This window comes from Sus scrofa, chromosome 7 (assembly GCF_054392235.1).
Source record: "Sus scrofa isolate SSC_HxYL_T2T_F1_AM1 chromosome 7, Sscrofa_HxYL_maternal_Yorkshire_Landrace_v2.0, whole genome shotgun sequence".
Lineage (NCBI taxonomy): Eukaryota > Metazoa > Chordata > Mammalia > Artiodactyla > Suidae > Sus > Sus scrofa.
In genome coordinates this window covers 4,893,727-4,920,731 of record NC_139389.1, presented here as the reverse complement: position 1 = coordinate 4,920,731, position 27,005 = coordinate 4,893,727, and the positions used below count along the sequence as shown (strand labels likewise).

Here is a 27,005-nt window from a genome sequence, read left to right as displayed (position 1 = left end):
CGCATGTGCAAGTTCCTCATAGCAGGGATCAACCCTGCACCCCAGCAGCACCCCGAGCCACAGCAGTGACCACACCGGACCCTCAACCCGATACGCCGCAGGAGAACTCCAGAAAGGAATGTTTCTCACGAGCCTTCCACCCAGGCGGAATTAGAAGGGGCAGGTGAAATGACGCAAGCGCGTCCCTCCCCAGGCGCCCACCCCACCGCACCCGGCACCGCCTGGAGGGAGGGGCCCGGCGCCGGGGGCGGGGCTTACGGAGAAGGCCTCCTGCTTCTGGGCAATGTTGGTGTTCCTGTCGCTCCAGTCGTACAGCAGCTCCTCCTCCTCACAGTCGTTGATCCACATGATCTCGCGAGACGCGGCCTGGATGATGCTCTGCAGCTGCCTCAGGTGGTCCATCCTCTCGAAGGATGCTTTCTGCACAGGGAGGCCCAGGCAGCGTTAGGACAACACTCAGATGAAGGGTGTTCCCCACGGACTGCACAGATAGATAAACCCGGGCAGCCTTTTTATCAGCAAAAATCCCAACAATCAGCCAAATGTTCACGTCTTGCATTCTGTGACCACCCGGGAGGGGAAGAGGAGCCTCCCCTGACCCTAAACTTGCGATGGGTAAGGGAACGCTTTTAGATTCAATCAAACAGCCTAATCCAGAAGGGTCTTGATTCAGATCCTGAGGTTTGAATGCAACAATGAGTTAGATTTTTTATATTCTTTTTTTTAAAAAACCTGTTTACTTTTATTGAAGTGTAGCTGATTTACAATGGGGTTTTTTGTTTTGTTTTGTTTTGGGTTTTTTGTTTGTTTGTTTTTGTCTTTTTACCATTTCTTGGGCCGCTCCTGCGGCACATGGAGGTTCCCAGGCTAGGGGTCGAATCGGAGCTGTAGCCGCCAGCCTACACCAGAGCCACAGCAACGTGGGATCCGAGCCGCGTCTGCAACCTACACCACAGCTCAGGGCAACGCTGGATCCTTAACCCACTGAGCAAGGCCAACGACCGAACCCACAATCTCATGGTTCCTAGTCGGATTCGTTAACCACTGCGCCACGACGGGAACTCCTGAACATAGTTCTCCATGCTAGAGTAGGAACTTGTTGCTTATCCATTCTACATGTAAGAATTTGCATTTCAATAATTAGTATTAGACTATAAAGGGAAAATAGAGTCTTTTTTTTTTTCTTTTTTTGGCCGCACCTGTGGCATGCCCAAGTTCCAGAGTCAGGGATCAAACCCACGGAGCTATCAGGGAGCTTCTGGGAAAATGGATTCTTAGACAAATCAACCTTTTCCTGCTTCTCCCCCAGCCTCTAAATTCAAGGTGCCATCAATTACACCTAGTTGTGTCCCCACTGGCCAAGCAATTTTAAAAGTGTTACTGCCAACTGAGCAAGTGAAGATGTGGTGACACAAATAAGTAGAAGAACGGAAATATCTCTTCTTATGAGTCAAGAAACTGATTCGGTTTGTCATAAAAAGGTGATGAGTGTCGGGTAAACATCTCGAAGGAAAAACAAGTCTTATTTTTGCTTATACTTCCTACAAAGGCGGCAAATTACAAGCAGAAAAGCATAATGGCTTTAACTGCAAGTATTTAACACGTGTTATTTAGGTGACACCTAACTTCCAAACAGAACAGCACTAGGTACTGTCTTTGGGAAAAAAGTCCTTCAAAATTTCCTTCTAAAGAAAACACAGCGGGAGTTCCCCTTGTGGCTCAGTGGAAACAAACCCAGCTAGTATCCTTGAGGATGCAGATTTGACCCCTATCCCTGCTCAGTGGGTTAAGGATCTGGCATAGCTGTGGCTGTGGTGTAGGCTGGCAGCTGCAGCTCCGATTCGACCCCAAGCCCAGGAACTTTCATTTGCTGCTGGTGCAGCCCTAAAAAAGAAAAGAAAGCACAGCAGCAGAGATGAAATTAGCATCCATAAGCCCCTCAGTGTATCTCCAGGTGCTTCCAGGGTTCTTAGGTCTGACACTGAGCAGGGGAGGTTTCACTCCCAGGTCTGTGCCTGTGGAACTGAACTTGCACTGAACACAGAGCCTTCAAAAAATGTCAACTTACCAGCAGGTTCTCATACTCCTCCTCCAACTGGTAGATTGCAGACTTCTCACGCTAGAAGAAGACACACAGCAGGTAAGTATTTCTTTTCCTTTGAGGGTCCGTCCAGCAAGAAGAGCCCTTCTAAACCCCCCTCTCGTGAGATACATACGGACTTCAGATCCCTCAAGAGACAGATGTATTTGCTCTATGAAATCTTTTACCTACAGGGACCTTTCCCCGTTGGTTTGGAGACACACCTCACTGGCCTGGTGGTGGTATCTCTACAGAGTAAAGGGCTCATCACTGTCACTGAAAGACTCATTGTTAGACCAGATTTAAAAGGTTGAAAATATCACCTAGGACGCCTTAGATCTTAACAAGGAGAGATGAGATCAGACGCTCATGTGGTCAAAAGTAGGCAAAAACCAAACAACAACAACAACAACAACAAAAAGGCAGAGCAAGTAAGAATGAGTACATCCAGCCTACGTTAAAAGTATAGCGACCTTGGCAGAAACCAGGCACTTAAAATTGGATGGGTATTTCAGGCTGTCATTCTGGACCTAGCTTCAAAAGAAGGAAAAGTGTCAGGATGAGATACGATCTCCTTCATTAGAAATACATTTTAACTGCACGTAGGAAAGGAGTCACCAAGGACTTTACCAAGGATTCACCAAAATAAAACGTGATGGTCACACTTTCTCTATTTGAAGAGATGCTCCGCCTTCTGCAGAAAGGAACCGCCACCACCCAACCAAATATTCATTTGCCAATGGCTCTAACAAGTGCCTGTGCCCAGAATCCTGGAGGGTTAGCAGCAGCTCTAGTAGGTCTGTCTGATTCCACGTCCCCATCAGGGATTTTTTTTTTTTTTTTTTTTTTAAGCTTCCAATCTGATGAGGAAGGAATCCCAGGCTTGGATTTCAGCCCTGACTGCCTGGAATGGGGGAATGACATAAAGCGTCAGCAGCTCTCGGAAGGCTGTGAAATGAAACGTACCAGGTCGGCTTTAATTTTGTCCAGCTGCCAGCGGTAGTCCCCGATGGCGTTGTGGAGGCTCCTGTGGCTGTTGATGTGCTGCTCCACCGAGGCCATGTCCACGCCCCAGGCCACCGTGTCCATCTCCACCTGCCGAAGGGACAGAGAGCAAGCCCTTTACTTCTGACCCCCTCACCTACAGCACCACCAGGGCCAGGTACCAAGGGACACACACAGCTTCCACTCAGATACAACTGAAGATGAAAACAGCCAATCAGGAGTCCCCGTTGTGGCCCAGCAGTAACAAACCCAACTAGATCCATGATGATGAGGGTTTGATCCCTGGCCCTGCTCAGTGGGTTAAGGATCCAGCATTGCCACGAGCTGTGGTGTAGGCTGCAGACTCGGGCTCGTATCTGGCGTTGCTGTGGCTGTGATGTAGGCCGGCAGCTGCAGCTCTGATTGGACCCCTAGACTGGGAACCTCCATATGCCAAAGCCCTAAAAAGCAAAAACATAAAATAAAAAGGTCTGGGGGTTTTTTTTGCTATGGTTTTGGAGTATGGAAATTCCCGAACCAGGGATTGAACCTATGCCACAGCAGCAACCACACCAAGATCTTTAACCTGCTGAGCCACCAGGGAACTCCAATATTTTCGAAGCAAAAAAAAAAAAAATGCTCAAGGGGTCAGGATTTCCAAACAGCCAGGGAGGTTGCCAAATACTGCTTTCCTCAACTTGTTCACTCCCAGCTCAGGATGGACAAAGAAGAGATGATTCAGAAATAAGATCCCTGAGGAGTTCCCATCGTGGTGCAGCAGAGACGGGTCCGACTGGGCACCATGGGGTTCTGGGTTTGATCCCCAGCCTTGGTCAGTGGGTTGAGGATCCGGCGTTGCCGTGAGCTGTGGCGTAGGTCACAGATGCAGCTTGGATCCCAAGTTGCTGTGGCTGTGGTGTAGGCCGGCAGCTATAGCTCCGACTGGACCCCTGGCCTGGGAACCTCCATGTGCCTCGGGGGTGGCCCTAAAAAGACAAAAGACACAAAAAAAGAAAAAAAGAAAAAAGATCCTTGAAACCTAGATCATGTTCTTTGAAGAAATCTACCTGTGCACATGCAAGTGGTGTGTGTGTTACATGTGTACACAGCTGTGTGTGCACGCCTATGTATTATGTTATAAAATACTGATATATTTTTCTATACTTGGTTACTTTTTAATGTACATCAAAAATAGTTCATTAAGCTCAATCAAGTACTACTTCCCGAGCTAAACAGGTAACCTAGGAGTATTTTTCATCATGTATTTCTTTGAATTGTTCAGACTAATGTTAACTGTTGTCTTTAAATCCAGAATTTAGGAGCTCCCCCTGTGGAACAATAGGATCAGCCAGTGTCTCTGCAGCGTCAGGACACAGGCTCCATCCCTGGCCCCAGAACTGTGGGTGAAATAAGTCACAGCGGCAGCTTGGATCTTTCCCCTGGCCTGGGAACTCCATATGCTGCAAGGCAGCCAAAAGAAAAAATACAAATAAAAAATAAATAAATCCAGAATTTAGCTTTGGCTTTGGAGATGAAAACTCCCCACATCCCACTTCAAAGAGAAGCTACTCTATCTACTCAATGCCTTAATTTTAGCTAATGTGGACAATATGAAGATTGTGGATTTATGTTAGCTTTTGAAAAATTAAATTAAATTGAACTTTTTTTTTTTTGTCTTTTGTCCTTTTAGGGCCGCACCCATGGCATATGGAGGTTCCCAGGCTAGGAGTCTAATCGGACCTGCTGCTGCCAGCCTACGCCACAGCCACAGCCACGCCAGATCCAAGCCACATCTGCGACCGACACCACAGTTCACGGCAATGCCGGATCCTTCACGCTGATGAGCAAGACCAGGGATCGAACCTGCAACCTCATGGTTCCTAGTCAGATTCGTTTCTGCTGCGTCATGACAGGAACTCCTACATTTAACTTTCTAATTTGTGTCTCACTACTCCAGTTTAAGAATGCCACACAGTAAGAAGCAAACTTTATGCCACAAGCTCCGGATCGTGGCAAGTCTATTATCTCGTCTTTCCTTTGCATGAGCTCATACGCCTTTCCCAATCACCTGTGTCATCTGGACACGCCAAGGGCAAACATTCTAGGCTGGTTCTGCAGCAAGAACATAAGGCACATTGTTCTAAGCCACATCCATGTTCTCATGTCCTTGGCGAGCCTTCAGAAAGGGCAGCCAGCAGACAACCGTAAGTCACCCAGGACTCTGACCTCTGGCTCATTCTGGCTTTATAGCAGCAGCAGGTGGGTGCCTTGGGGAGTTAATGAGAGGACCACGCCCCCGCCCCCGCCCCTCATTACTGGTCAGATGGACAATATCTGACTCGTCCATCAGCAGAAACGCAAATCAGAGAAACAAAAGCTAGCCCAGGAGGTGTGTGCCTGCAGACAGGCCTGGGCGGCTGGGAACACTGCCCCCTTATCAGCTGGCCCTGCAGCTCCGTCCCCTGGGAATGTGAGAAAGAATGCAGGCCACGCTGGGGGGAGAAGGGAGAAGAGGAAAGGGCCCGAGAACCCCAGAGCCAACCCGCGTTCGATGCCTTTGTAACCATGGGGGCCGCCTGATCTGAAAAGCCGCGCTCCTCCACTGCATCTATTAGAAGATGCGCTTCCCCTGAGCCCCGGCGCCCACAACGGAAAACGGAGTCCATGGGAAGATGCCATGTTCCAAAAGTTGTCAATGGTGAGCCTTTGCTCGAAGAATCTTACAAAGCTACACCCAACCTGAACACCAAAAAATGACCGATGATGAGCTGCCAGTTTACAGAACCGTCAGAGGGACTACGAAGAAATGATGGGATTTGCCATTTCACAAGTAATTTGGTTCAAACATTGTTTTACCTAACATCCCCGACCCTCCCAATGTGGTCCAAGCCCCCTGAGCTCCGCCCAGCCACCTTGGCTGCGCTGGCTTCATTCCCCAGGGACGGGAGTGCCGCCACCCCTTCCTCGTTCCTATCTGAGCAAGGTGTGTTTCCTCTTCTTCTTCTTCTTCTTTTTTTTTTTTTGGCTGAGCCTGCAGTATGCAGAAGTTCCCAGGCCAAGGATCAGAGATTAAACTTTCAAGAATCCTTAACCCACTGAGCCACCAGGGAACTCCCCAAGCAGGGTTTGATTACAGCTCAAACCTGGCCATCAACCGTACTCTGCTCTCGACAGAAATCTGGTATTTGGGTGTTGATGTATCTTGTTTTCTTCAAAATATTTGTTTTCAGGGCTATGGGAAATAACCTTTGAACCCTCACTTTCTGGCATGGTGCCAATACATGGTAAGTGCTCCAGAAACAGGTGTTCAAAGATTAGAAGGCCATTGGAACATCAGCAAATAGGTTTGTGTGTGGGTTTCTGGGATTATAACTGACTTTTCTGTATAACTGTATAAGCCCCGCCTTCTGTAAGGGTTGTAAAGTCTTTATAATAAATAGGAGAAAAGGTTAACTGATGAATGAACGAATGTTTACTCCCATGAGCCTTCACACTTGGGACAGCACACACACAAAACTCTGTCCATGGTTGAGGAACTTTGGAACCACTGCTAAACTGGTCCAACAACGGGTGAGGAAGTTCCTATTTCTGACAACCATAACTGCATCTCTGCACAACCAACCATTCCAGAAGGTGGTGGTTCATCAGGACGGGGTTTTCATCATACAATTCCCACCTACCTGACGATGGCATATTTCTCCTGCCACCTGTTCAGGACAGCGCATCATGACTCCATAAAACAACACAACAGTAAGTAGCAGTGAAAAGTCCTTTGTAGAAACACCAGTTGGAGGGAAAGACCAGGCACATCTGGTGGCATTATTTGACCTCACTCCCACGTCAGTGACGTAGCGAACGCCCAACAGAACAACTGACACTTCAAAAATCTAAGGTTGAGCAACCAATGAGCCTGAACCAGAAGATCCAGTTTTACTCGGTGTCTAGCTCCCGCATTTTGTTAACGTCTTTGTTTTTTTTTTTTAAATAATTTTACAGCTGCACCCATGGCACATGGAAGTTCCCAGGCCAGGGACTGAATCTGAGCCACAGCTGCGGCAACACTGCACCAGACTGGGCATCGAACCAGCGCCTCCGAGGAGACCCGAGCTGCTGCAGTCAGCTTCTTAACGGACTGCGCCACAGCGGGAACTCCTGGATTTGTTACCATCTTACGTGAACCTCCACAAGGTTCTTTTCTCTAAGCACCTCTCAGGACACCCGATGAGCTCAGCGACCACTCAAGTCAGAAGGATGACTTTTTTTTAGCACATAAACCCCCTCAATGCATTTTCTGGTTGTGAACTGGAAGAACTAGATTCTCACAAGCTACCAATTCAATGACACCTGTTAAATATTACCCGAGTGACAAAGTACACGACTATACAGCAATGAGACTGGTTCCCTAAAGCCACATGAGAAAGAAAAAAAAACCCAACGTTTCATTGATTTCAAAATAAAAGCCTTCAACATACGGATGGCCAAAAAACACATGGAAAGATGTTCAACATCACTCAGTATTCCAGAAACGCAAAACGAAACCACTATACACCAGCCAGAGGTATATCACTTTACACCAGCCAGAATGGCCATCATCAAAAAGTCCACAAGCAATAAATGCTGGAGAGGGTGTGGAGAAAAGGGAACCCTATTACACTGTTGGTGGGAATGTAAGCTGGTGCAACCACTGTGGAAAACAGTATGGAGATTCCTCAGAAAACTAAAAATGGAATTACCAATTGATCCAGCAATCCCACGCCTGGGCATCTATCCAGAGAAAACCATGACTTGAAAAGATACATGTTCTCCAGTGTTCACTGCAGCACTATTTGCAATAGCCAAGACATGGAAACAACCTAACTGTCCATCAACAGAGGATTGGACAAAGAAGGTGTGGTACACACACACAATGGAATATTACTCAGCCATTAAAAGGAAAGAAATAACGGCATGTGCAGCAACATGGATGGAAATTATCATGCTAAGTGAAGTCAGTCATACAATGAGACACCGACATCATAAGCTTTCACTTCCATGTGGAATCTAAAAAAAGAACAATGAACTTCTTTGCAGAACAGATACTGACTCACAGACTTTGAAAAACTTACGGTTTCCAAAGGAGTCAGGGTGGGGGGAAGGGGGATGTGCTGGGGGGTTGGGATATAGAAAGGCTATAAAATTGGGTTGTGATGATTGTTGCACACCTACCAATGTAATCCAACTCAGTGAGTCATTCAAAAAACTAATTAAAAAATAATAAATAAATAAAAGCCTTCATTTTAAAATTGAATGTGAGGAAAATCCAAAAACAGCAAGCAGATGCTGCCAACTGAGGTCCTGACCACGGAGGACCCTGCCTCGTCCTGCACTCCTGGCCCACGGGGTGGGGGTGGGAGCAGGAACGAGGACCAGCCTCCCCTCCCCCTGCCGGAAGCTGCTTACCCTCTGCTGCCGCATCCACCCCAGACACTCGCTGGTGAGGCGCTTGGTGAATTCATCCCAGCCGGAGCCACTCTGACAGGTGTACCCTCCGCCACCCTTGGAGCTGGCCCGCCGGACCCGAGGGGCGCTGATGGCTTTGTAAAGGGCTCGCATTTGCTCCTGGAGCTGCAGCAGTCTGGAAGGAAATGAACACACCCACAGCGCTGCAGCGAACAGGCCCACGAACACCTGCCCTGGGCGAACGTCCCCCTCTCCAAGCCTCCTTTGTGTCAGTACAGAGATCACACCTGTTTTATTTATAGACGCCTTTGAATTATTTTTTACTTAAAATTTGCTATTGGAAGTTCCCATTGTGGTGCAGTGGAAATGAACCCGACTGGGAACCATGAGGTTTCGAGTTCAATCCCTGGCCTCAATCAAGGATCTGGCATTGCCGTAAGCTGTGGTGTGGGTCGCAGGTGAGGCTCAGATCCTGCGTTGCTGTGGCTGTGGTGTAGGCCCACAGCTATAGCTCCGATTTGACCCCTAGAGCCTGGGAACCTCCCTATGCCACGGGTGTGGCCCTAAAAAGCAAAAAAAATAATAATAAGTAAAATTTGTTATTGGGGTTCCCGTTGGGGCTCAGTGGGTTAAGAGCCCGGTTAGTATCCATGAGGATGTGGGTTCCACCCCTGGTCTCGCTCAGTGGGTTAAGGATCTGGGTTTGTCGTGAGCTGCTACACAGGTGGCAGATGTGGCTCAGATCTGATGGTGCTGTGGCTGCGGTTGAGGCCGGCAGCTGCAGCTCCGATTCGACCCCTAGCCTGGGGACTTCCATATGCCGCAGGTGCAGCTCTGAAAAGAAAACATTTAAAAAAATCGAAGTTGTTATTGAAGTGCCACTGATTTACCGTGTGTTAGTTTCAGGTGTACGGCGAAATGATTCAGTTAAGTATGTATCCAGATTCTTTTCCCTTAGAGGTTATTACAGGATATTGAGTGGGGTTCCCTTTGCTATGTCCTTGTGGGTTATCTATTTTATACATAGCAGTGTACGTAGACTTTTTTCTTGATCGCATACAGAAACTTAAATATTCTGCCGCTACAAGCCTGAAGCATCAGCGCAAGTGTAACCGCCTTTGCCCAACCTGCAGCATCCTGCACTTTCTCAGGAGTTCCGCCCTGGGAATTCCCTAGGACCCACCGCCCTGGGTACCATGATCACAAAATCAGACTACAGGCCTCTGCTTTCAATGGCATTTTCAACTCTATGAGTCTGTATTCATTAAACTGAGCTGGACTTAATCTTAGACTCTTAAGAGTCAACTACTGAGCCAAAGGGTCTTTGCTGCCCCTACACAGAATCATGCGAACATCTCACAGCAAACCCAGCTCTTCAAAATAAGCACATCCTCTTGGGTAGGTCTATTTAATTCTTCTCATGGCAGCTTTGTGATTCCACAAAAGATGAAGGTGGAAAGCTTCATCAGTTTGTATTAGAGGCACATAAAGCTGCAAAACACCAAGCAAGGGAGCCTCTGGGTTGAGGGTAACTCCATGAGGCACCTTGTTCGCTCTGCGGGCAATACCTTTTCTTTCCTTTTTTTTTGGGGGGGCGCTTTTTAGATGGCCGCACCTGCAGCATATGGAGGTTCCCAGGCTAGGGGTCCAATCAGAGCTAGAGCTGCCAGCTGACACCATTGCCGCAACATCTCGGGATCGGAGCCGTGTCTGTGACCTACACCACAGCTCATGGCAATGCCAGATCCTTAACCTACCAAGCGAGGCCAGGGATTGAACCTGCATCCTCACAGATACTAGTCAGATTGGTTTCTGCTGCGCCATGACGGGAGCTCCAGCAATACCTTTTCTGATAAGCATCACAGGGCTGGCCCATCTGCCGCATCTCTCTGATCAAACCGTCCGTAATTTCCATCTGATCATTGGCCTGGGCAAAATATTCATCCAGTTCTCTGCTCCGAGACAGCTGTATCCCGTCTCCGTACTTCAGTTCCTAAGAGAGAGAAGTCACATGAAGGAAACAGAATCGTGGAAAGGAAACACACTTTTGTGTCTGGAGTTTGCATCGTTAATGGAAGTAAAAGCTTCTGCTATAAATTTAAAGAGTATACATCCCACTCCATGTAACTGAACAAATCAAAACCAACAAAAACAACAACAACAAAAACCTAAGAAACAAAAAACTCTAACTGAAAATTATCTCAGTAATTTGAAATAGGGAGGTAAATTAGGGAGATCCGTGAGCCAAAATGTGCAGACGATGTTAAAAATTTTTAGAGGGCTTTAAAGGCATATTCGTGGAACGCCCACCTTGCTGCTTCACTGTGTTAAGTGCCTGTCTTTCTCATTTGCACAGACCACTCATCTCACTGGAATTCCACTGTGATAAGAACATGTACCGTTATACCAGATAAGGGCTTGTGCACACAAATCAAGCTTTTCCTGCCTCTTATGGGAAATAACGTTTCATTTATTTAAAAGAAAGCTGTCTAGTTAATTGCATCGGGCCAACCAATTTCCTTTTTAAAAAAAAATTTTTTTTAATTAAAATACAGTTGATTTACAATGTGCTGTCCATTTCCCAAGCAGTTTCCTGGCTTTGATGATGGGTGATTTTTAGTGAGAGGCCACCTCTGCTGAGAGCTGGGACAGGTACTCAGAAAATGCCATGGATCTCATGACTGCTACGCCCGTGTCAGTGACATCCAGGGCTCTCTCCGTGACATGCGCGGCTTCCACGAATGCTACCATCTTTCCTCAATTGTCAATTGCTTGTTTGTCCATATTTCGTAAAGTTTCTCAAGTGGAAGTGCCCTCGCAAGATGGCAGATCTTCCCGAAAAAAGATAATAAATGAGTGGGGTCCATCGCAATCCGCGACAATCCAGTGATATAAACATGTCAGGCTGCACCTCCAGGAAGAGAAAGTATGAGTAAGTCGCCTAAATGGGGAGAGCTTGTTGCACTTGCACAAGCGTGGCAATCTGGATGTCAACCTTTGCTGGACAAAAACTATATGAAAACTGGTTCCCATTGGTTCCCGACAACGCAAGTAGGTTAGGAAGACACACACCTCTCTCTGTCTGTTTCAAGAAAGACACTAAGGAGGCGAAGGAGGGCAGGGATCAAAAGTGCAAAGGTCAGGGCCAGGAGTCTAAGTCAGCCCGGAACAAAACCAGGTGCAAAACCGGATGTGGACGCTACTGTAGGAGAAGAAGAGAAAGCTTACAGGCTGCACGATCAGCTCTGCCCGCATCAAACAATCCGAGCAGTTCTGCAGAAGCTCCTGGATGGTGTTCTGGTTCGGGTGCCTGGACATCGTTCCGGTTTGACTGATGAAGAAACACAAAGAAGGCAGACATGAAACTTTTTTTCGATTTTGCAATAATTTTATTAAACTTTCAGAAAAGTTGCAAAACCCAGACAAAGGCATTTCTGGTAGGTCCTTTGCCCAGAGGGCCCAACTGTTCACATTTGCTATGTCTCTTTGTCCCTGCGCCCCTGTCTGTGTGTCTGTTTATGTATATACATTTTTCTGAGCCATCTGAAAAGAGTCATGCTCCTTTATCCCAAAATATTTCACCATGTATTTCTAAGAATAGAGACATTCGATTCTACAACCACAGTATAATTATCAAAATCAGGACATTTAAAACTGATGGAATACTATTTTCCAATCTATAGAAAATTTTCAGATGGTACCGGTTAGACCAATAATGTTCTTCGCATCAAGTTTTTCTCCCCAAGTCCAAGATCTGATCCAGAAATATTCCTTTGAGGAGTTCCTGTCGTGGCTCAGTGGGAACAAATCTGACCAGCATCCATGATGACGCAGGTTCCATCCCTGGCCTCACTCAGTGGGTTAAGGAAGCTTCGTTGCCGTGAGCTGTGGCATAGGTCACAGATGCAGCTCAGAACCCACGTTGCTGTGGCTGTGGTGCTCTGATTTGACCCCTAGCCTAGGAACTTCCATATGCCATGGATGCAAGCCTAAAAAAATTTTTAAAAATAAAAATAAAATAAATAGAAATATTTTTTTAAAAAATGAAAGAAATATTCCTTTGAGTTGTGAAAACATGTTTCCAGGAGCTTCTCTGCCACCCCAGCGACGGCACTGCCCTCACCAGCCCCTCTGGGAAAGGCAGCTTCGGACCCACAGCCTGAGGGTGTCCCTGGCCAGACTGGCTGAGGATCACTGTAGGAGACAAAGGAAAAGCCTAGCTTACAAAAACGGCTTCTGCAACCCTAGAAAAGGACGATAACGGTAAAGAAAGTGATGGGAAACTTAAATTATCTTTAATGCAAAAACAAGCCCTTTTTCCTTTGCAGATGACCCGAGAGTATCTTCTGTACAACCCTCACCCAGCGTGGACATTTCACATGCAGCCCTTTTCCAGAAGACATGGAAAGAAACCTGAACACTACGATGCGGTGTTTCAGAGATGTTGTAGGAGCTCCCGTCGTGGCGCAGTGGTTAACGAATCTGACTAGGAACCATGAGGTTGTGGGTTCCATCCCCAGCCTCACTCAGTGGGTTAAGGATCTGGCATTGCCATGAGCTGTGGTGTAGGTCACAGATGCAGCTCAGATCTGGCATGGCTGTGGCTGTGACTGTCTGTGGCTGGCATCTGTAGCTCTGATTAGACTCCTAGCTTGGGAACCTCCATATGCCGCAGGTGTAGCCCTTAAAAGCAAAAAAAAAAAAAAAGAAGATGTTGTAGATGTTCTACATTTTATTTTATTTTATTTTATTGTCCTTCTAGGGCCACACCCGAGGTATATGGAGGTTCCCAGGCTAGGGGTCCAATCAGAGCTGTTGCTGCTGGCCTGCGTCTGTGACCTACACCACAGCTCACGGCAACGTCAGATCCTTAACCCACTGAGCGAGGCGGGGGATGGAACCCACAACCTCATGTGGTTCCTGGTCGGATTCGTTTCCGCTGCGCCACGACAGGAACTCCCTAGATCGTCTACATTTTAAAGAAAGAGATTTCAGGAATTTGCTCCAGATATAGGGGAAAAGGGTAAGCTCTCATAAAACAAGCCTTGCTTGTTCATTTGCCCAGATACATCAGGCCCCGCCCAGCCCACCACGGCTGAGTTTAAGAGAGAGATCGAGCGCCTTAAATTATTATTCAATGTTCAGGAAAAGGTCTTCTGCCTGCGTTCCTCCCGATTTCAGAGCCACCAGCCAGGCCAGCCTGCAAGGCTTTCCGATAAAGCTCTCTGACGCCTGTTTGATGTACTGGACTTTCTTTGATGTGTGTCTGCACCGGGAGGGGTGTCTGCGCGTGCTTTAAAGAAAGAATGTCACTGTTTAAAAAGGAAAAGAGGAGCTCCCGTCGTGGCGCAGTGGTTGGCGAATCCGACTAGGAACCATGAGGTTGCGGGTTCGGTCGTTGGCCTTGCTCAGTGGGTTAAGGATCCGGTGTTGCCGTGAGCTGTGGTGTAGGTTGCAGACGCGGCTCGGATCCTGCGTTGCTGTGGCTCTGGCGTAGGCCGGTGGCTACAGCTCCGATTCGACCCCTAGCCTGGGAACCTCCATATGCTGCAGGAGCGACCCAAGAAATGGCAAAAAGACAAAAAATAAATAAATAAGTAAATAAAAAGAAAAAAAGAAAAGCGGGGGTTCTCCGAAGCGTGGGTGGGAGTAAAAGCACAAGCGTGTGGGCAGCTTCCAGCCACCGCGCCGGCCTGCAGCATCTCACATCAGAGAGCCGCTGACTTTCTGTCTCCGCCACCCTGCATCCCTCCCCGCCAGCCAGGCTCCCCTACAAGCCGGCACTGGCTGAAACGACGTGCGTGAGGATGCTTCTGCCCTGGGAACCTGTCCCAGATGAGGCCACAGCTCCTCCAGGCAGGCCCCGGCAAAGCGCCGCCCGCACGGCGCACCTGCCAAACCCAGGGCGCCCCACCCGCACCCCTCGTGGATGCCGCCCGGCTCTTCCTCCCACTCCCGATCAGATGGGAAACCTGGCACCCTCCTCCTGTTGCTGAGACAGAAACTCGACTCCGTCCGTTGTCACAACTTGTGCAAAATTCCAATTGACTTAGAATCAGAACACTGTGCAAAATGCACCTATTATAACAGAGAGGGAAGATATATTATTCAAGAGGCAAAGGGAGAAATGAAGAAATACAGAAACGTCATTCAGAAGGCGTGGGCGGGTAAGTAATTAGGAAGGGCCCTGTGACTTTGTTTCCTTTATTGAGGCGGGATGAGAGGACCTTTCTTCTGCAACATCTGGTAATTCTGTTCAGCAACTGGGTTCAGAGGGTGATTCCCACAAAGAATGCCCAGCGCTGACCGACAAAGGGTGGGGCTCCCTCTCAGCAAAGTGGAAAGTCAGGTTTCTTGGGCGCTTTTATAATTTTGTGCCACTGTACAAAACTTTCACACAGTGAGCTCTAAGACAGGCAGGAGTTCCCGTGGTGGCTCAGTGGGTTAAGAACCCGACACAGTGTCCATGAGGATGTAAGTTGGATCCCCGGCCTTGCTCAGTGGGTTCAGGATCCGGTATTGGCTGTGGCTGTGGTGTAGGCCGGCAGCTGCAACTCCTAGCCTGGGAACCTCCATATGCCTCGGGTGCGGCCGTAAAAGGGAAGAGAAAAAAAGACCGAAGCAGATGAGCAAAGTGGGTGAAGTATTCGAGGACTCTGGTATCTCTGCAGTTTTTCCATAAATCCAGAATTATTCCCACATAAAAATGCCTGAAAAAAATCAAAAAGAGGCAAGGAGGCTAAACTCACTTGTGAATGAATGTTCCAAGGAGTACATACAAGGCTTTTTAAAGTGAATTATGACACTAAATTCATCCGACAACAAAACATAAAACTGATCAGCTCTTGACTCAGCTACTGGAGTAGCTGGTTATAGCACACTTAGAAATGAACCAAAGCCAGGAAAAAGAAAGGTGAGGCAATTAAATGTTGGCTTAAAATATCGGTGGGCTTGCACTTAAAAAAAAAAAAAAAAAAAAAAAGGTAGCTTCATATGTTGTCAATAATACTAAAAAGACTTCTTCATGCTTTACTAAAGGATCTGCCCACATTTTTTGGAAGTTCCCAGACTAGGGGTCTAATTGGAACTGCAGCTGCCAGCCTACACCACAGCCACAGCAACGCAGGATCCGAGCCGCATCTGTGACCTACACCACAGCTCAGGGCAATGCTAGATCCTTAACCCACTGACCAAGGCCAGGGATCGAACATGCAACCTCATGGTTCCTAGTCAGATTCATTTCCGAGCTGCACCATAATGGGAACTCCCTATTGAAAACTTTTTGAAGTCAAAAAAAATTATATTTTTACACATAATTTTAGATCTTTTTTTAAAAAAAAATCTCATTTCTAGAGCTCAGTTTTCTCACCTGTTTGGCTAGATGCTATCTAAGATTCTCTTAGCTCATTTGTTCTGCAACTTTATTTTATGCAACCACCAAACTCACTGCTCCTGTTGAACATTATCCATAAGTCTATGTTCGGAGTTCCCGTCGTGGCACAGTGGTTAACGAATCCGACTAGGAACCATGAGGTTGAGGGTTCGATCCCTGGCCTTGATGAGTGGGTTAAGGATCCGGCGTTGCCATGAGCGGTGGTGTAGGTCACAGATGTGGGCGGCTTGGATCCTGCGTTGCTGCGGCTCTGGTGTAGGCTGGTGGCTACGGCTCTGATTCGACCCCTAGCCTGGGAACCTCCACAAGCCATGGGAGTGGCCCTAGAAAAGGACAAAAAAAAAAAAAGTCTATGTTCTGTTCAATTCATACAGTGCACTTTGGGAAAATGCAAAATTCTATCATAAAGGAAAAATCATTTTTAAACAAATACTTTTTAAATAAGCATGTAAGGACTTTTTAAAAAATCCCCAGCCTCAAAGAAATGTTCAATACTGGTATGCATTGGTGTTCCCAGTACAGAGATTTTAAACCACGTTATGAATTGAACTAATGAGGTCAAAGGTCAATTTTTAAATCCCATTTCAGTGACATGGAAAATGAAAGACGTCACAGAAAGAAAGAAGGAAGGAAGGAAGGAAAGAGGGAGCAAAAGGAAGGAAGACAGAAAGAAAAGAAAATTCACCTGGGTCAAATCAATCAGAAAAATATTGACTTTTACACTAAAAAATGAACAGCTTGGCCTTGAAAAAATAACACCTGTCCTTAAAAGTCTAACTCTTCCGAAATTCTGTTTTACCTTCAAACTCACAAAGACAAATGATTCGTACAACCAAGAACCTGCCTGCACATTTTTAAAAAATTCATTCTAAAACTAGTTTAAACAAGTCATGGTTCTACCCGTTTACCCAAAGAGCCCTTCCTCAGGGGCTCAAGGGAAAACCCGGTCTGGATTTTCCTCCAAGGATGGGCCACATGCACCTGTGAACAACCCCACAGCGCTTCCTACGTTTCATTTTACTACCTCCACCTAACACTCTTTTCTTAAAAAACAAGACGCCACAAAATTAACTGTGAAGCCATTAGTTTAACACTTTTTCCAAGAATAGTAGAGGAAAAAAGAAGAAAATACAAGACAAAGAGTTTGAAGAGAGGCATGCAGCATTACAAGGTAAAAATCTACTTTGAGAGCTACTCTCTTTGGTCCCCCTACAATCACCTGTGCTGATCATCAGACCCTCGGTCCACACCGCCTAACTCTGTATTTTCTTTTTGTGTGTACACCGTCTCTCGCCTGGATTCCTTCTTTCCTCCCTCTTTCCCTTGGCCCTTCTCTCTCTCTTTCTCTCCTTCACCATCTCCATCTCTCGCCTTCCTTTTTATTCATTCCATCAACACAGGGTCCCGCACACAGGTGCCAGAAATGACATCTTTTTTTTTTTTGGAGTCTGACAATTGATTGTTTAAAAACTTTTTTTTATTAAAGTGTAGTTGATTTACAAAGTTGTGCCAACAGAAATGATGTTCTCTGTGTATTCAGATTCATGGAATTATGCCCTTGGAAAAACTCAAGAAATATTTGGTGGGAATTATGATAATTACATAATGCATTAACATTGATCTTAAAACTTATTTGCATCAATATTGATTTAAAATCTATTTGCTTAGCTCCTTATAATTTTCAAAGCGTGTTCCATATACTATTTTGTTTGAGTTTCTTTAAAAGGTCTTGAGGGGAGTTGCCTTAGTGGCTCAATGGGTTACAAACCTGACTAGGATCCACGAGGATACGAGATCGATCCCTGGCCTCTCTCGGCAGGTTAAGGATCCAGCGTCGCCGTGAGCTGCAGTGGAGCTCACAGACATGGCTCGGATCTGGCATTGCTGTGGCTGTAGCATAGGCCAGCAGCATTTAAAAAACTTTTTTAAAAATGTAAAAGATCTTAGTAGGGAGTTTCCTGGGGGCCTAGTGGTTAAAGACGCTGCATTGTCATTGCTGTGGCTCTGATTCAGTCCCTGGCCAGGGAACTTCTACATGCGCCAGCACATCCAAAAAAAAAAAAAAAAAAAAAAAGAACTCAGGCAAAAGAAAAATACTCATAAAGTTCGAGAAGAAAAAATTTACTTCTTCATTTAAGGGCAATACCCCACCTCCAAAACTCACATATCCATGCAAATGTCACCTTTCCATCCTTTGGAAGTTACACAGAGAAGGCTGCCTCCGCCACACTCCCCCCCCTTCCCCCCCCACCTGAACCTCTCCCCTGCTCTGCTATTTATTGTCGTTATTGACACACCTGCGGCCCTGCTCCTGGAGAGCAAAGGTCCCATCTCAGTCAGCCTCCACTCCTACACGCACCCAACAACAGGGAGCTCTGCATACGGAAGGTACTAGATGCATGTTTGATTGGTTTAGGAAAGTCGGAGAAAAACAAAGGCAAATAAGACTCCTATGAGGGTACTTCCACTCATGACCCCGATCCCAAAAGCTCCATCAGGCGGTGCATCTACCGCCCCCCCCCACCACCACATACACACACTTCCCACCCCAACAGTGAGCAAAAAAGGTATCTCGAGGTTTGAGAAAGACTTCCTCTGATCCTTGGTTTTTGTCCTCACTCTGGAGCTTTGGAAGCCGTATGCTAATAAAGCTCCCCTTCTTTCCATGTTTACTGTGTTTGGTGTTTTTGGCGGATTTGGGGGTGGGGGGGGCAACCTGAGGATTAACTTCATAAAGACTGTGAGGTCCACCCCCTGCTCGGCCACTGCCGGTTGGACGGCCTGTGATTTGGGCACGTTACTCAGACGCTTGGGCCTGGAGTTTCTGCATCTGCAACCTGGAGGAACTCAGCCTTTGTGGGGGTGGCGGGGGAGGGGGGGAGATGCTTAGAGGAGGCGCAAGGTGTGCAAAGCCCCGTGAAACTAACTCCACGCTGCACGCTCGCTCTGACAGGTGGCCCCTCGATGCTGCTGTGACATGATTCACAGATTTCACCTTTACGTTTCCTGTTTTTTGCCCCTCCCCCCAATCATCACTTGGAACTTTGCCCAGTTCATAGTTTTAAGGGTATCTTGCAGCAAACTGGGGGTGGAATGAGAAGTTTAAGAAAAAAAGAGAGAGAGAGATGAAGATTGGGTATAGAGTGTGAGGCATTTCTGAGCTTCCTACCATTACCTATAAGACCTAAAATAAGGTTTGAGACAATTCAAAGAGAGTGATACATTTTAAGTGCATGAAAAAAATGTTTTGAAGGGATAAGAAAATTCAGACAAAGATGCTTTGTTTTCCCCTGTTAAGTGGGGATGACATATGTATATCGACCCTTACAAATTCGACGCCAAAAGAGGGATTCTGTTTTTGAATTACTTTCCTATGTGAAAACTTACATTCATTCTGAAGTCTTTAAAAAAATCATTTACAAGTAATCTAGTTATCTACCAAGAAGCCAACTCCTTGTATTTTTTTGGGGTGTCAGATGCAGCAAGGGATGTTGTATTGCCATGTCAAAGATTTCAATCCTAGGAGTTCCCTTCATGGCTCAGCAGTTAACGAGTCTGGCTAGGATCCATGAGGATTTGGGTTTGATCCCCAGCCTCGCTCAATGGGTTAAGGATCCAGTGGTGTCATGAGCTGTAGTGTAAATTGCAGAATCGGCTCAGATCCAGCATTGCTGTGGCTGTGGTGTAGGCCAGTGGATTCAGCTCCGATTCGAACCCTCGCCTGGGAACCTCCATGTGCCACGGGTGTGGCTCTAAAAATTTTCAGTTCCAGTTCCCTGGTGGTCTAGTGGTCAGGTTCAATCACTGGTCTGGGAACTAAGATCCCAGACCCCCAAAAAAAGAATCCCAAGCAAAAACCTAGACCTATTGGCTGCAGCCCGTCCCTCCTGGGCCATCACTTGCATGAAATGTAGATTTCACTTTCCCGGGGTGTCTGAAGGCCCTGGACCCTTCGAGCCCAAGGTGGTGGCAGTTAGGTGTCGGTGATGGGACGGTCTAGCATTTTACTAGTGGGAAGCTGCCTCAGACGAGTCTCCCTGAGCCTTGGGGTCTGCAGGGCGGTGGCTTCAGCATCAGAGCCACACCTGCCCATTTTCCCAGGTGTGCAGGTGAGAGAGAGAGAAAAGCAAAGGGCGTGGTGACAGAGCCCCAGGCGCCAAGGCCTCGGGATGGGGTGCTCCTTCCAGAGCCTCTGAAAAGTCTGGAAAGACTGGTTGGCTGAGGGCTGAGTTATAGACGCCCCAAGTCACCACACCTCAGCTCCACCCTAAGAAGTCTGCGTGGAGGCATCAGCATTTTTTTTTTCTTTCCCAAGAACTTCCAATCACCTGGACGACAATGAAATCATGTCCATATTTAGAGAAAAAGTTAACTACTTGTTGGAAGCCCTTTGGGGGACCTGCCCAACAATTAGCTGGCGTAATGCATCACAGGGTGCTTTATGGCTCAGCAGACAGAAACGCCACAGGAGTGCTAATGAAACAACACAATGGCTACAAAAAAAATATTTTACAGGCACGCAACAAATTAAAACCAAGCAAAAACTCATACTGGATAGAAGAGTTTGCAAGGAGAAAAGATAAGATGAAATTCTTTTCTTTTTCTTGCTCTTTAGGGCCAAATCTGCAGCATATGAAGTTCCCAGGCTGGGGTCCAATCGGAGCTGTAGCTGCCGGCCTGCACCACAGCCACAGCAACGTGGGATCTAAGCCGCGTCTTCGACCTACACCACAGCTCATGGCCACACTGGATCCTTAACACGCTGAGAGAGGCCAGGGATCAAACCGGAGTCCTCATGGATACTAGTTGGGTTCATTACCACTGAGCCACAGTGGGAACTCCCAGAAAAGATGAATTCTAATAACTAAGGTTTGATCTTTTCTTGAGTCATGGTGGTATACTGGATTCAACTACAGCTCGGCTCCTAACCAGCTGCGTGACCCAGGCCACATCACCTAACTTTAACCTCGACTTCTCACCTGTGAAATGGGAACTTTGTCATAACAAACATAATATACCTGGCACATCGTGGGTGCTTGCCAGGCAATGGTAACCATTATTAACCGCCCATCTGATATTGTCATAAAATACAGAACTTACTCAAGCCTAATCTCATGTAAATGTGACTCTCTGCCCTATATCAAGCTAAACTGAATCCTGTCGTTTCCCAGAAAAATATTTAGAAGAGCCATTCTATGAGTCACCCAACTCTAAGCCTGTGTTCTCAGATTCCCCCTTGTCTCTCTGATCCAGTTCTGAGCTAAAGCTGCCACTTCGCCAAGTCCGCTTTCCTGTCCCACCACCACCAACCTCAGCTAGAGTTCCATCACCTCCTCGCTTCCCTTTCTTAAGCCAACTGCCTCCTGCAGGCTGCCGCCCCAGAAAGAGTCCTACAGATTCCTAAGACCATCTGATTTCCCTGCTCCTTCAACGGAGACCCTCGCTGGCTTTGATGAAACCTGCCATGGCTCCCGTAGGCCTACCCAAACCCCTACCATGGGTTCCAGGACTCCCAAGCTCTGCCCCCAACCCACCCTTCCTCCCGAGGGCTTACTGCTTCCCCACCAGCAAGCAAATACTCCAAAGGGAGACCGTGCTCTAGGCCTTGAACTTGCTCCTGGTTTTCCACGTCTCACACTTTTCTCGGGCTCTTCCCTGCTTTACCTGCTGAAATTCCCCAAAGTCGAGTCAACGCCACTTCCTCTGTAATAAAGTCTTGCCAGTGCTGCCACTAGGATGTTATCTCATCCCCTCATGATGCCTGTGAGTCATGTGCGCCCCTCCTGTCCGTCATCCTTGTAGATTATGGTACGTGTGACCTTATCTTCAAGAGCATCCACTCCCTTCCAGAAGTCTCTGTATTTTCACCTTTGCATCTCCCCGACACTTAACACACAGCAAATGCTCAGAACATACTGGCTGGATAGTGAATAGATGGAATTGAGCCACTTCTGTCCTATCAGTAAAGGGCTCTCTCTCTTGTCTCCTACACAAGCACATGGTCTAAAGGCACAGGGCGACAGAGGGCAGAGGTGCGTGGCCACCAGTTCCCGGGCGGACCGGGCCATGCGTGGACTCTGGGGTTTGGGGCAAGTCTACTCTACTTGTCTCTAAATTTGAAACCACTCTCTAAAATTAAATGCAAACTGACCTGCTTATCTCAGGCTAAGAAAGAGGCTTCTTTTCAAAGGTAGTTTAAAACACACTTTAAAGTCTGTAGCAAATAGTGATCGCACAGCTTTTGGCTTGGAAATCATGAGCTCTGGAGAAAAGTAAGCATTATCATGTTAACCACATACTTCTAAAGCTTAATGGCTGTACTTGGCATTTAATCCTCCTACAAATTCCACACGTTGAACCGAGGTCATGTGGCCACCGAATTTCACTACAGCTTGGTAACTGCTTTCGATTGCAGGAAGAAGCTACTAGTAATCCTGCCTTCAGTGAAAACAATGTAACACCCCATACGAGAAAAACCCAGTGTTTCAATTTTCAGAAATAAACCTCTTAAGTGATCAAGCACCCTAATATGCGCCAAACTTTAAAATATTAGATTGCGTGGCAGAAGGTAAAGAAAATAGCTGCAGATGTCAATGAGCCTAAACCAAAGACACAGAAGACACAGGTGAAGGAAGTAGGGATTTTATCTGTAACACATTCCTAAACAGTGACAGGGTTGTTAAGTGAAGGACAAAGGGACGAGGTTGTAAAGTCACTTTCAAAGGAAAAAATAAGATTTGGGCTCCGTACGCACTCATTAGTTTACAAAGGGAAGAGGGCTAACTACAAACGCTGATCATTTTTTTTTAAATCAATCTAATTCAGCCAATAAAGTGGAAGCTTGAGAAATACAGGAGTTTAGAGTCAGCCAGGTGCTTCCATCCTGGTTTGGGTTTTTTGTTGTTGTTGTTTGTTTGGGGCTTTAAAAACCTAACCTCAAAAATAGAAAAAATAAAATAAAAACAAAACACTTCTATTTAGAAAAACTTTCGGCCTGAGAAGTGCCTTTTCAATCCTTAATCATTATTCACTTAGCAGAGGGTAGTGGGGTGGCAGATGGCATCCTGCTTCTACAAAGGGCGTGCTGGGGCCAAAGAAACCCCTCCGCACAAAACGCTGAGACACCCAGGAAAAGAGGTGCAGTCCCTGCCCCACCTCTGTCCAGTCGGTGGCCATTATTTTAAAATGTGTTGTCAGCACATGCGGGCTCTTTTGCATTGTGCTAATTCTTGGAGTCCAAGAGCACCAGTCCAAGAGCAGGCCGGGACAGGCTGGGGGAAACTTCCAGCACCTGGATCAGGAAGGGATAACCGCCAGGGGCTGACTCAAGCCCCCAGCCTGCCGCTCCGAGGCCCCAGCGGCCCCCGCATCTCAACAGCACTGCGCTGAAAAACACCCTGCCTCCAACTTAGGCCACTTTTCACTTGCGTCTGTTTTCCCATCCTGGAGAGATGGAACACTTGACAGGTTGATAATCACCCTTGAGCTTGGAAGAACCAAACACAAGAAATGATGCTATATTCTGAAAAAACATGGAGCCTCCCCAAATTCAATGTTTTGGCGAAGTTACCTTATAAACTAGGTATCTATATGCAGTTCATTAACCAAGATATTACAAATGTAATTCTACAAGAAGCCAAGGGAGTGAAATATTCCATTAAAAGTAATGTTTATTATCAATTTAAAACATATGGACTCTAGGATAACAGAAGCATATTTATTTGTGGGTTTGTTTTGTTTTGTTTTGTCTTTTTAGGGCCACACCTATGGCATACGGAGGTTCCCAGGCTAGGGGTTGAATCAGAGCCGTAACCACAGCCACAACGGCAGATCCGAGCCGTGTCTGCAACTTACACCACAGCTCATGGCAATGCCGGATCCTTAACCCACTGAGGGAAGCCAGGGATCGAAACGTGGGTCCTCACGGATACTAGTCAGATTCGTTTTTGCTGAGCCATGACGGGAACTCCACAGGCATATTTAAAATAAAACACTTGGTTCATTAAACGCAGAAAAGCAGCAGCCTTGCAAATTCTGATTTGGATTTAAATACGTAGATGCAAAATCATGTGCGTTCCAAACACTGGAAACTGGGAGGGAAAAGTAAAGTGTCCAAAGAAACAAAAAACCGAAGTGAAAAAGAGCAACATTTTCGTCCCAGTCTCCCTAGGGGCTTGGCACATTCCTCCTGGAAACCCCCAGGTGCATTTTGCTCTTTAAACAGAGAGCTCCTAGAGTGAGCTGATGCTTTGCCAACTCAAAAGAGAAAATAAATTTCCAAGATGATGAGGGAGGATAAAGAAACGAATAAATCCAAGCGGAAAGCAGGTTGCAACTCGACTTTGGAGGCCGTCCGGCCTCCAAAACTGCGGGCCAAACAAAACCCCCTGGAGTGTATTCCGGTGGCTCCTCCCCAGCCCAAGGCCACAAGGCTAGGTCGAAAAAGGTCGGAAACTCAGGATTCCTTCTCCCAAAGCCTTAGTAAGGGAAGAACTTGCAGGGGGCGGGAGGTGGGTGCGGGAGACAAAAGTCTCAAGTCTCACCTGGAAGCCCAGAGTCGCGTTCAGGGGACCTGGTAAATGGAGGTTCATCTTCCCCCACCTCCAACCCGAATGCCCCCCACGATCGGTTTCGCATTGATTCTGAGAAGCAGCTCCTGCTTTCTTATCACTGCGCCTCCCTGGGACACCCGGACCCACGCGGCCCCCACCTCGAAAGGTAGTGGGGGTGGGACGCGGCCTCTCCCCTCTCCTACCGCTCGTCCGCCCAAAGCGCAAGACCCCGCGCCCGCGTTCCGCCACCGAAACACAGAGGTCGTCCCTCCGGTGCTTTGTAAAAACTCGCAAACAAAGGGCGCCGGTTCAGGACCACAGGTGTGCCCGCTGCCGGGGGCCGAGTCGCGAAGGGCCGGGGCTGGGGGACAGGCGGCCGCCTCTGCGGGGGCGTTTGGTTTGGGGAACAAGGGAGGCCGAGGCGGGGCCTTCCCGACCCAGGACCCGCAGCGGCCGGGACGGCCGGGCGCCGCTGCGGACGTGGTCTCGAGGTGACCACGAGTTTGCGGTGAGCCAGTAGCGACAACCGAGCGCCGAGTCCACCCGGGCAACCCGACAGGCCGGAGCCCCGCTCCGCTGCTGTTGTGCTTTTGGTCACAGTTAGAGGGTTGGGTTTAGAGGTCGCAGCCCCGCCCGCCTGACCTCCCACCTGCGGCCCGGGACAAAGGCGATGCCAGCCCGCCGCGCAGGGGACAGTCCTGGGGGCAGCCTCGCCTCGCCTGCACCCTCGCGGGCTAGCCTTGGGCCCCCGCTGGCGGGGAGAGGGAAAGCGGGGGGGAACTTGAGTCTTTGCTGCTCTCCGCGTTCGCGCCCGTGCCCACCCCGGTCTGCGCGGCGCACTGGGCGTCGGGACACGCGGGTCCTGCCCCAGGGCCAACAGGAAATGCGTGCACGATCGCGGACAAAGAGACTGGCCCCTTTCTAGACCTGAGTTTCCCCGTCGGCCAGAGGTCGACGGTCCCTGCCTGTCCCCGAGTGCTAGGATTCCGCTAGGGAAGTGTAGGGACCCCACCGTCCCGCGCCCCCGGGCGCTCCGCGCCGGCCCGGTACCCACCCGTAGCCGTCCGAGTTCTGCTCGGTGACCGTGCAGCGCCGGGAGTAGTACATCCTGCTGGTGCCCCCGCCGCCGCCGCCCCCGCCGCCACCAATGCCGCCGCAGGTCATCTCATAACGCAGGTCGGGGCCGGACTCGGCGCGGGTCATGCGGCCCAGCGTGTTGATCCGCGGATGGGAGCCTCCGTTGCAGCTCATGTCGGCGAGCACTCTGAGCGCCGCTCAGCGCCGAGGCAGACGCGAGGGTGGGCCGCTCCGAGAGGGCGAGGGGCTCCCAGGAGAGGCCCCAACCCGGGAACGCGCTGGGGGCGCAGACGGATCGCGAGGACGCGCCTCTCCACCGGGGCCGTCCCGGCCGCTGCGAGCGCGGCGCGGCCGGCGGGCGGGGGTCGGGCGCCGGGGACGGCGACGGGCCGGGAGCGGGAGCGGGACGGAGAGCTGCGGCTCGCAGGGCGGCGAGGGCGCAGAGGAGCAGGGCCGCGGCTGGGTGGTGGTGTTGGTCGGCGGGGGCGCGAGTCTCCTCCCCGCTGGCACTCGGCGCCGAAGCCACACCTGGCGGGTTTCTTCCCGGGGCGGGGTGCGGTCGCCGCGCCTCCCCGCCCCCCGGGGGTGTCGCCGACGCGCCTCGGCCGCCCCTCCCCACCTGCGCCGCCGGCCCGCGGCCCCGCCCTGCGCTCCGAGGCCCGAGTAACACCGCGGGGCGGGGGCCCGGGCCCCGAGCGCCCGCCGGGGCCGAGCGCTCGGCGCCTCGCCGCGGAGGCCGGGAAAGCCTGGCCCCCGCTCGTGAGGATTTGTGCCGTCTCCGGGTCGGAAATCGGCTGGAAAAGAAGTCATTCGGTTGGACGGTTACTTGTGAACTATTGCCTTTTGCTTATCCCTGGAAACGAACGGTGCCAACCAAGCTTTGGCTAGAAACAACTGAGAGAATGCTTAGAGGATGAGGTTTTGTTTGGGGGCTTTAGGGAGTTTTCTTTTAGTCCAGTAATCCAGAAAATTGCCTCTGAAGCCCGTTTTCCGACGTGCAAAGGGATCTGTACCCAAATCCACCCCTTTCCCGAGAAGTCTTCACCATAAATAATTAATTTCTTTGGCACGACGATAAAGAGGAAAACACCACGGCCATTTTCCATGGGGTGACATGAAACTATAAACTGCAGTTTATTTTATTTTGCCCGGTAACGGACAGTCATTTTAAACAAGAAATTGCAAAGACTTCCACCGGGAGAATGTTTCCAATTTTTATTAAAAACCTTGGGAACACGCCTCTCTCCCGTGCTTCTGAGCACCTTCTCCCTGGACCCATGCCTTTCCAAACAGCTTTTCTCACAAGTCAGTGGCAAAGGCTTTCCTGGGACTTAGCAGGAGGGAACCCTGGACAGAGATCATCCACCTGGTAGGATGAGTAACACGAGTAACTCAGAGCCGCCGGAACAGTCCAGAGACTTGCTCTGGGGCCTCCCAGTTAGTGGCTGAGCGTGAACCACACCCAAGTCTCTGCGACTGG

The 27,005-nt window shown here is 48.7% G+C and overlaps 1 protein-coding gene across 4 annotated transcripts in view; it reads right to left on the bottom strand.

Moving 5' to 3' along the window:
• DSP (desmoplakin) overlaps positions 1-26,022 on the bottom strand; it is a 52,364-nt gene extending 26,342 nt beyond the window's left edge. For 2 of the 4 annotated variants that reach the window (XM_003128168.5, XM_021100158.2), the window contains exons 1-7: positions 25,503-26,022; positions 11,732-11,834; positions 10,348-10,496; positions 8,504-8,678; positions 3,047-3,175; positions 2,069-2,119; positions 259-420 (exon numbers count right to left, since the gene is read on the bottom strand). In XM_003128168.5, the coding sequence (XP_003128216.3) occupies positions 259-420; positions 2,069-2,119; positions 3,047-3,175; positions 8,504-8,678; positions 10,348-10,496; positions 11,732-11,834; positions 25,503-25,699 (966 nt within the window). In that variant the 5' untranslated portion in view covers positions 25,700-26,022. Of the gene's footprint in view, positions 1-258; positions 421-2,068; positions 2,120-3,046; positions 3,176-8,503; positions 8,679-10,347; positions 10,497-11,731; positions 11,835-24,439; positions 25,047-25,502 lie in introns of those variants that run through there. The other 2 variants (XM_084967346.1, XM_084967347.1) reach the window with 1 other exon arrangement.
• Positions 26,023-27,005: the final 983 nt, after the last annotated feature.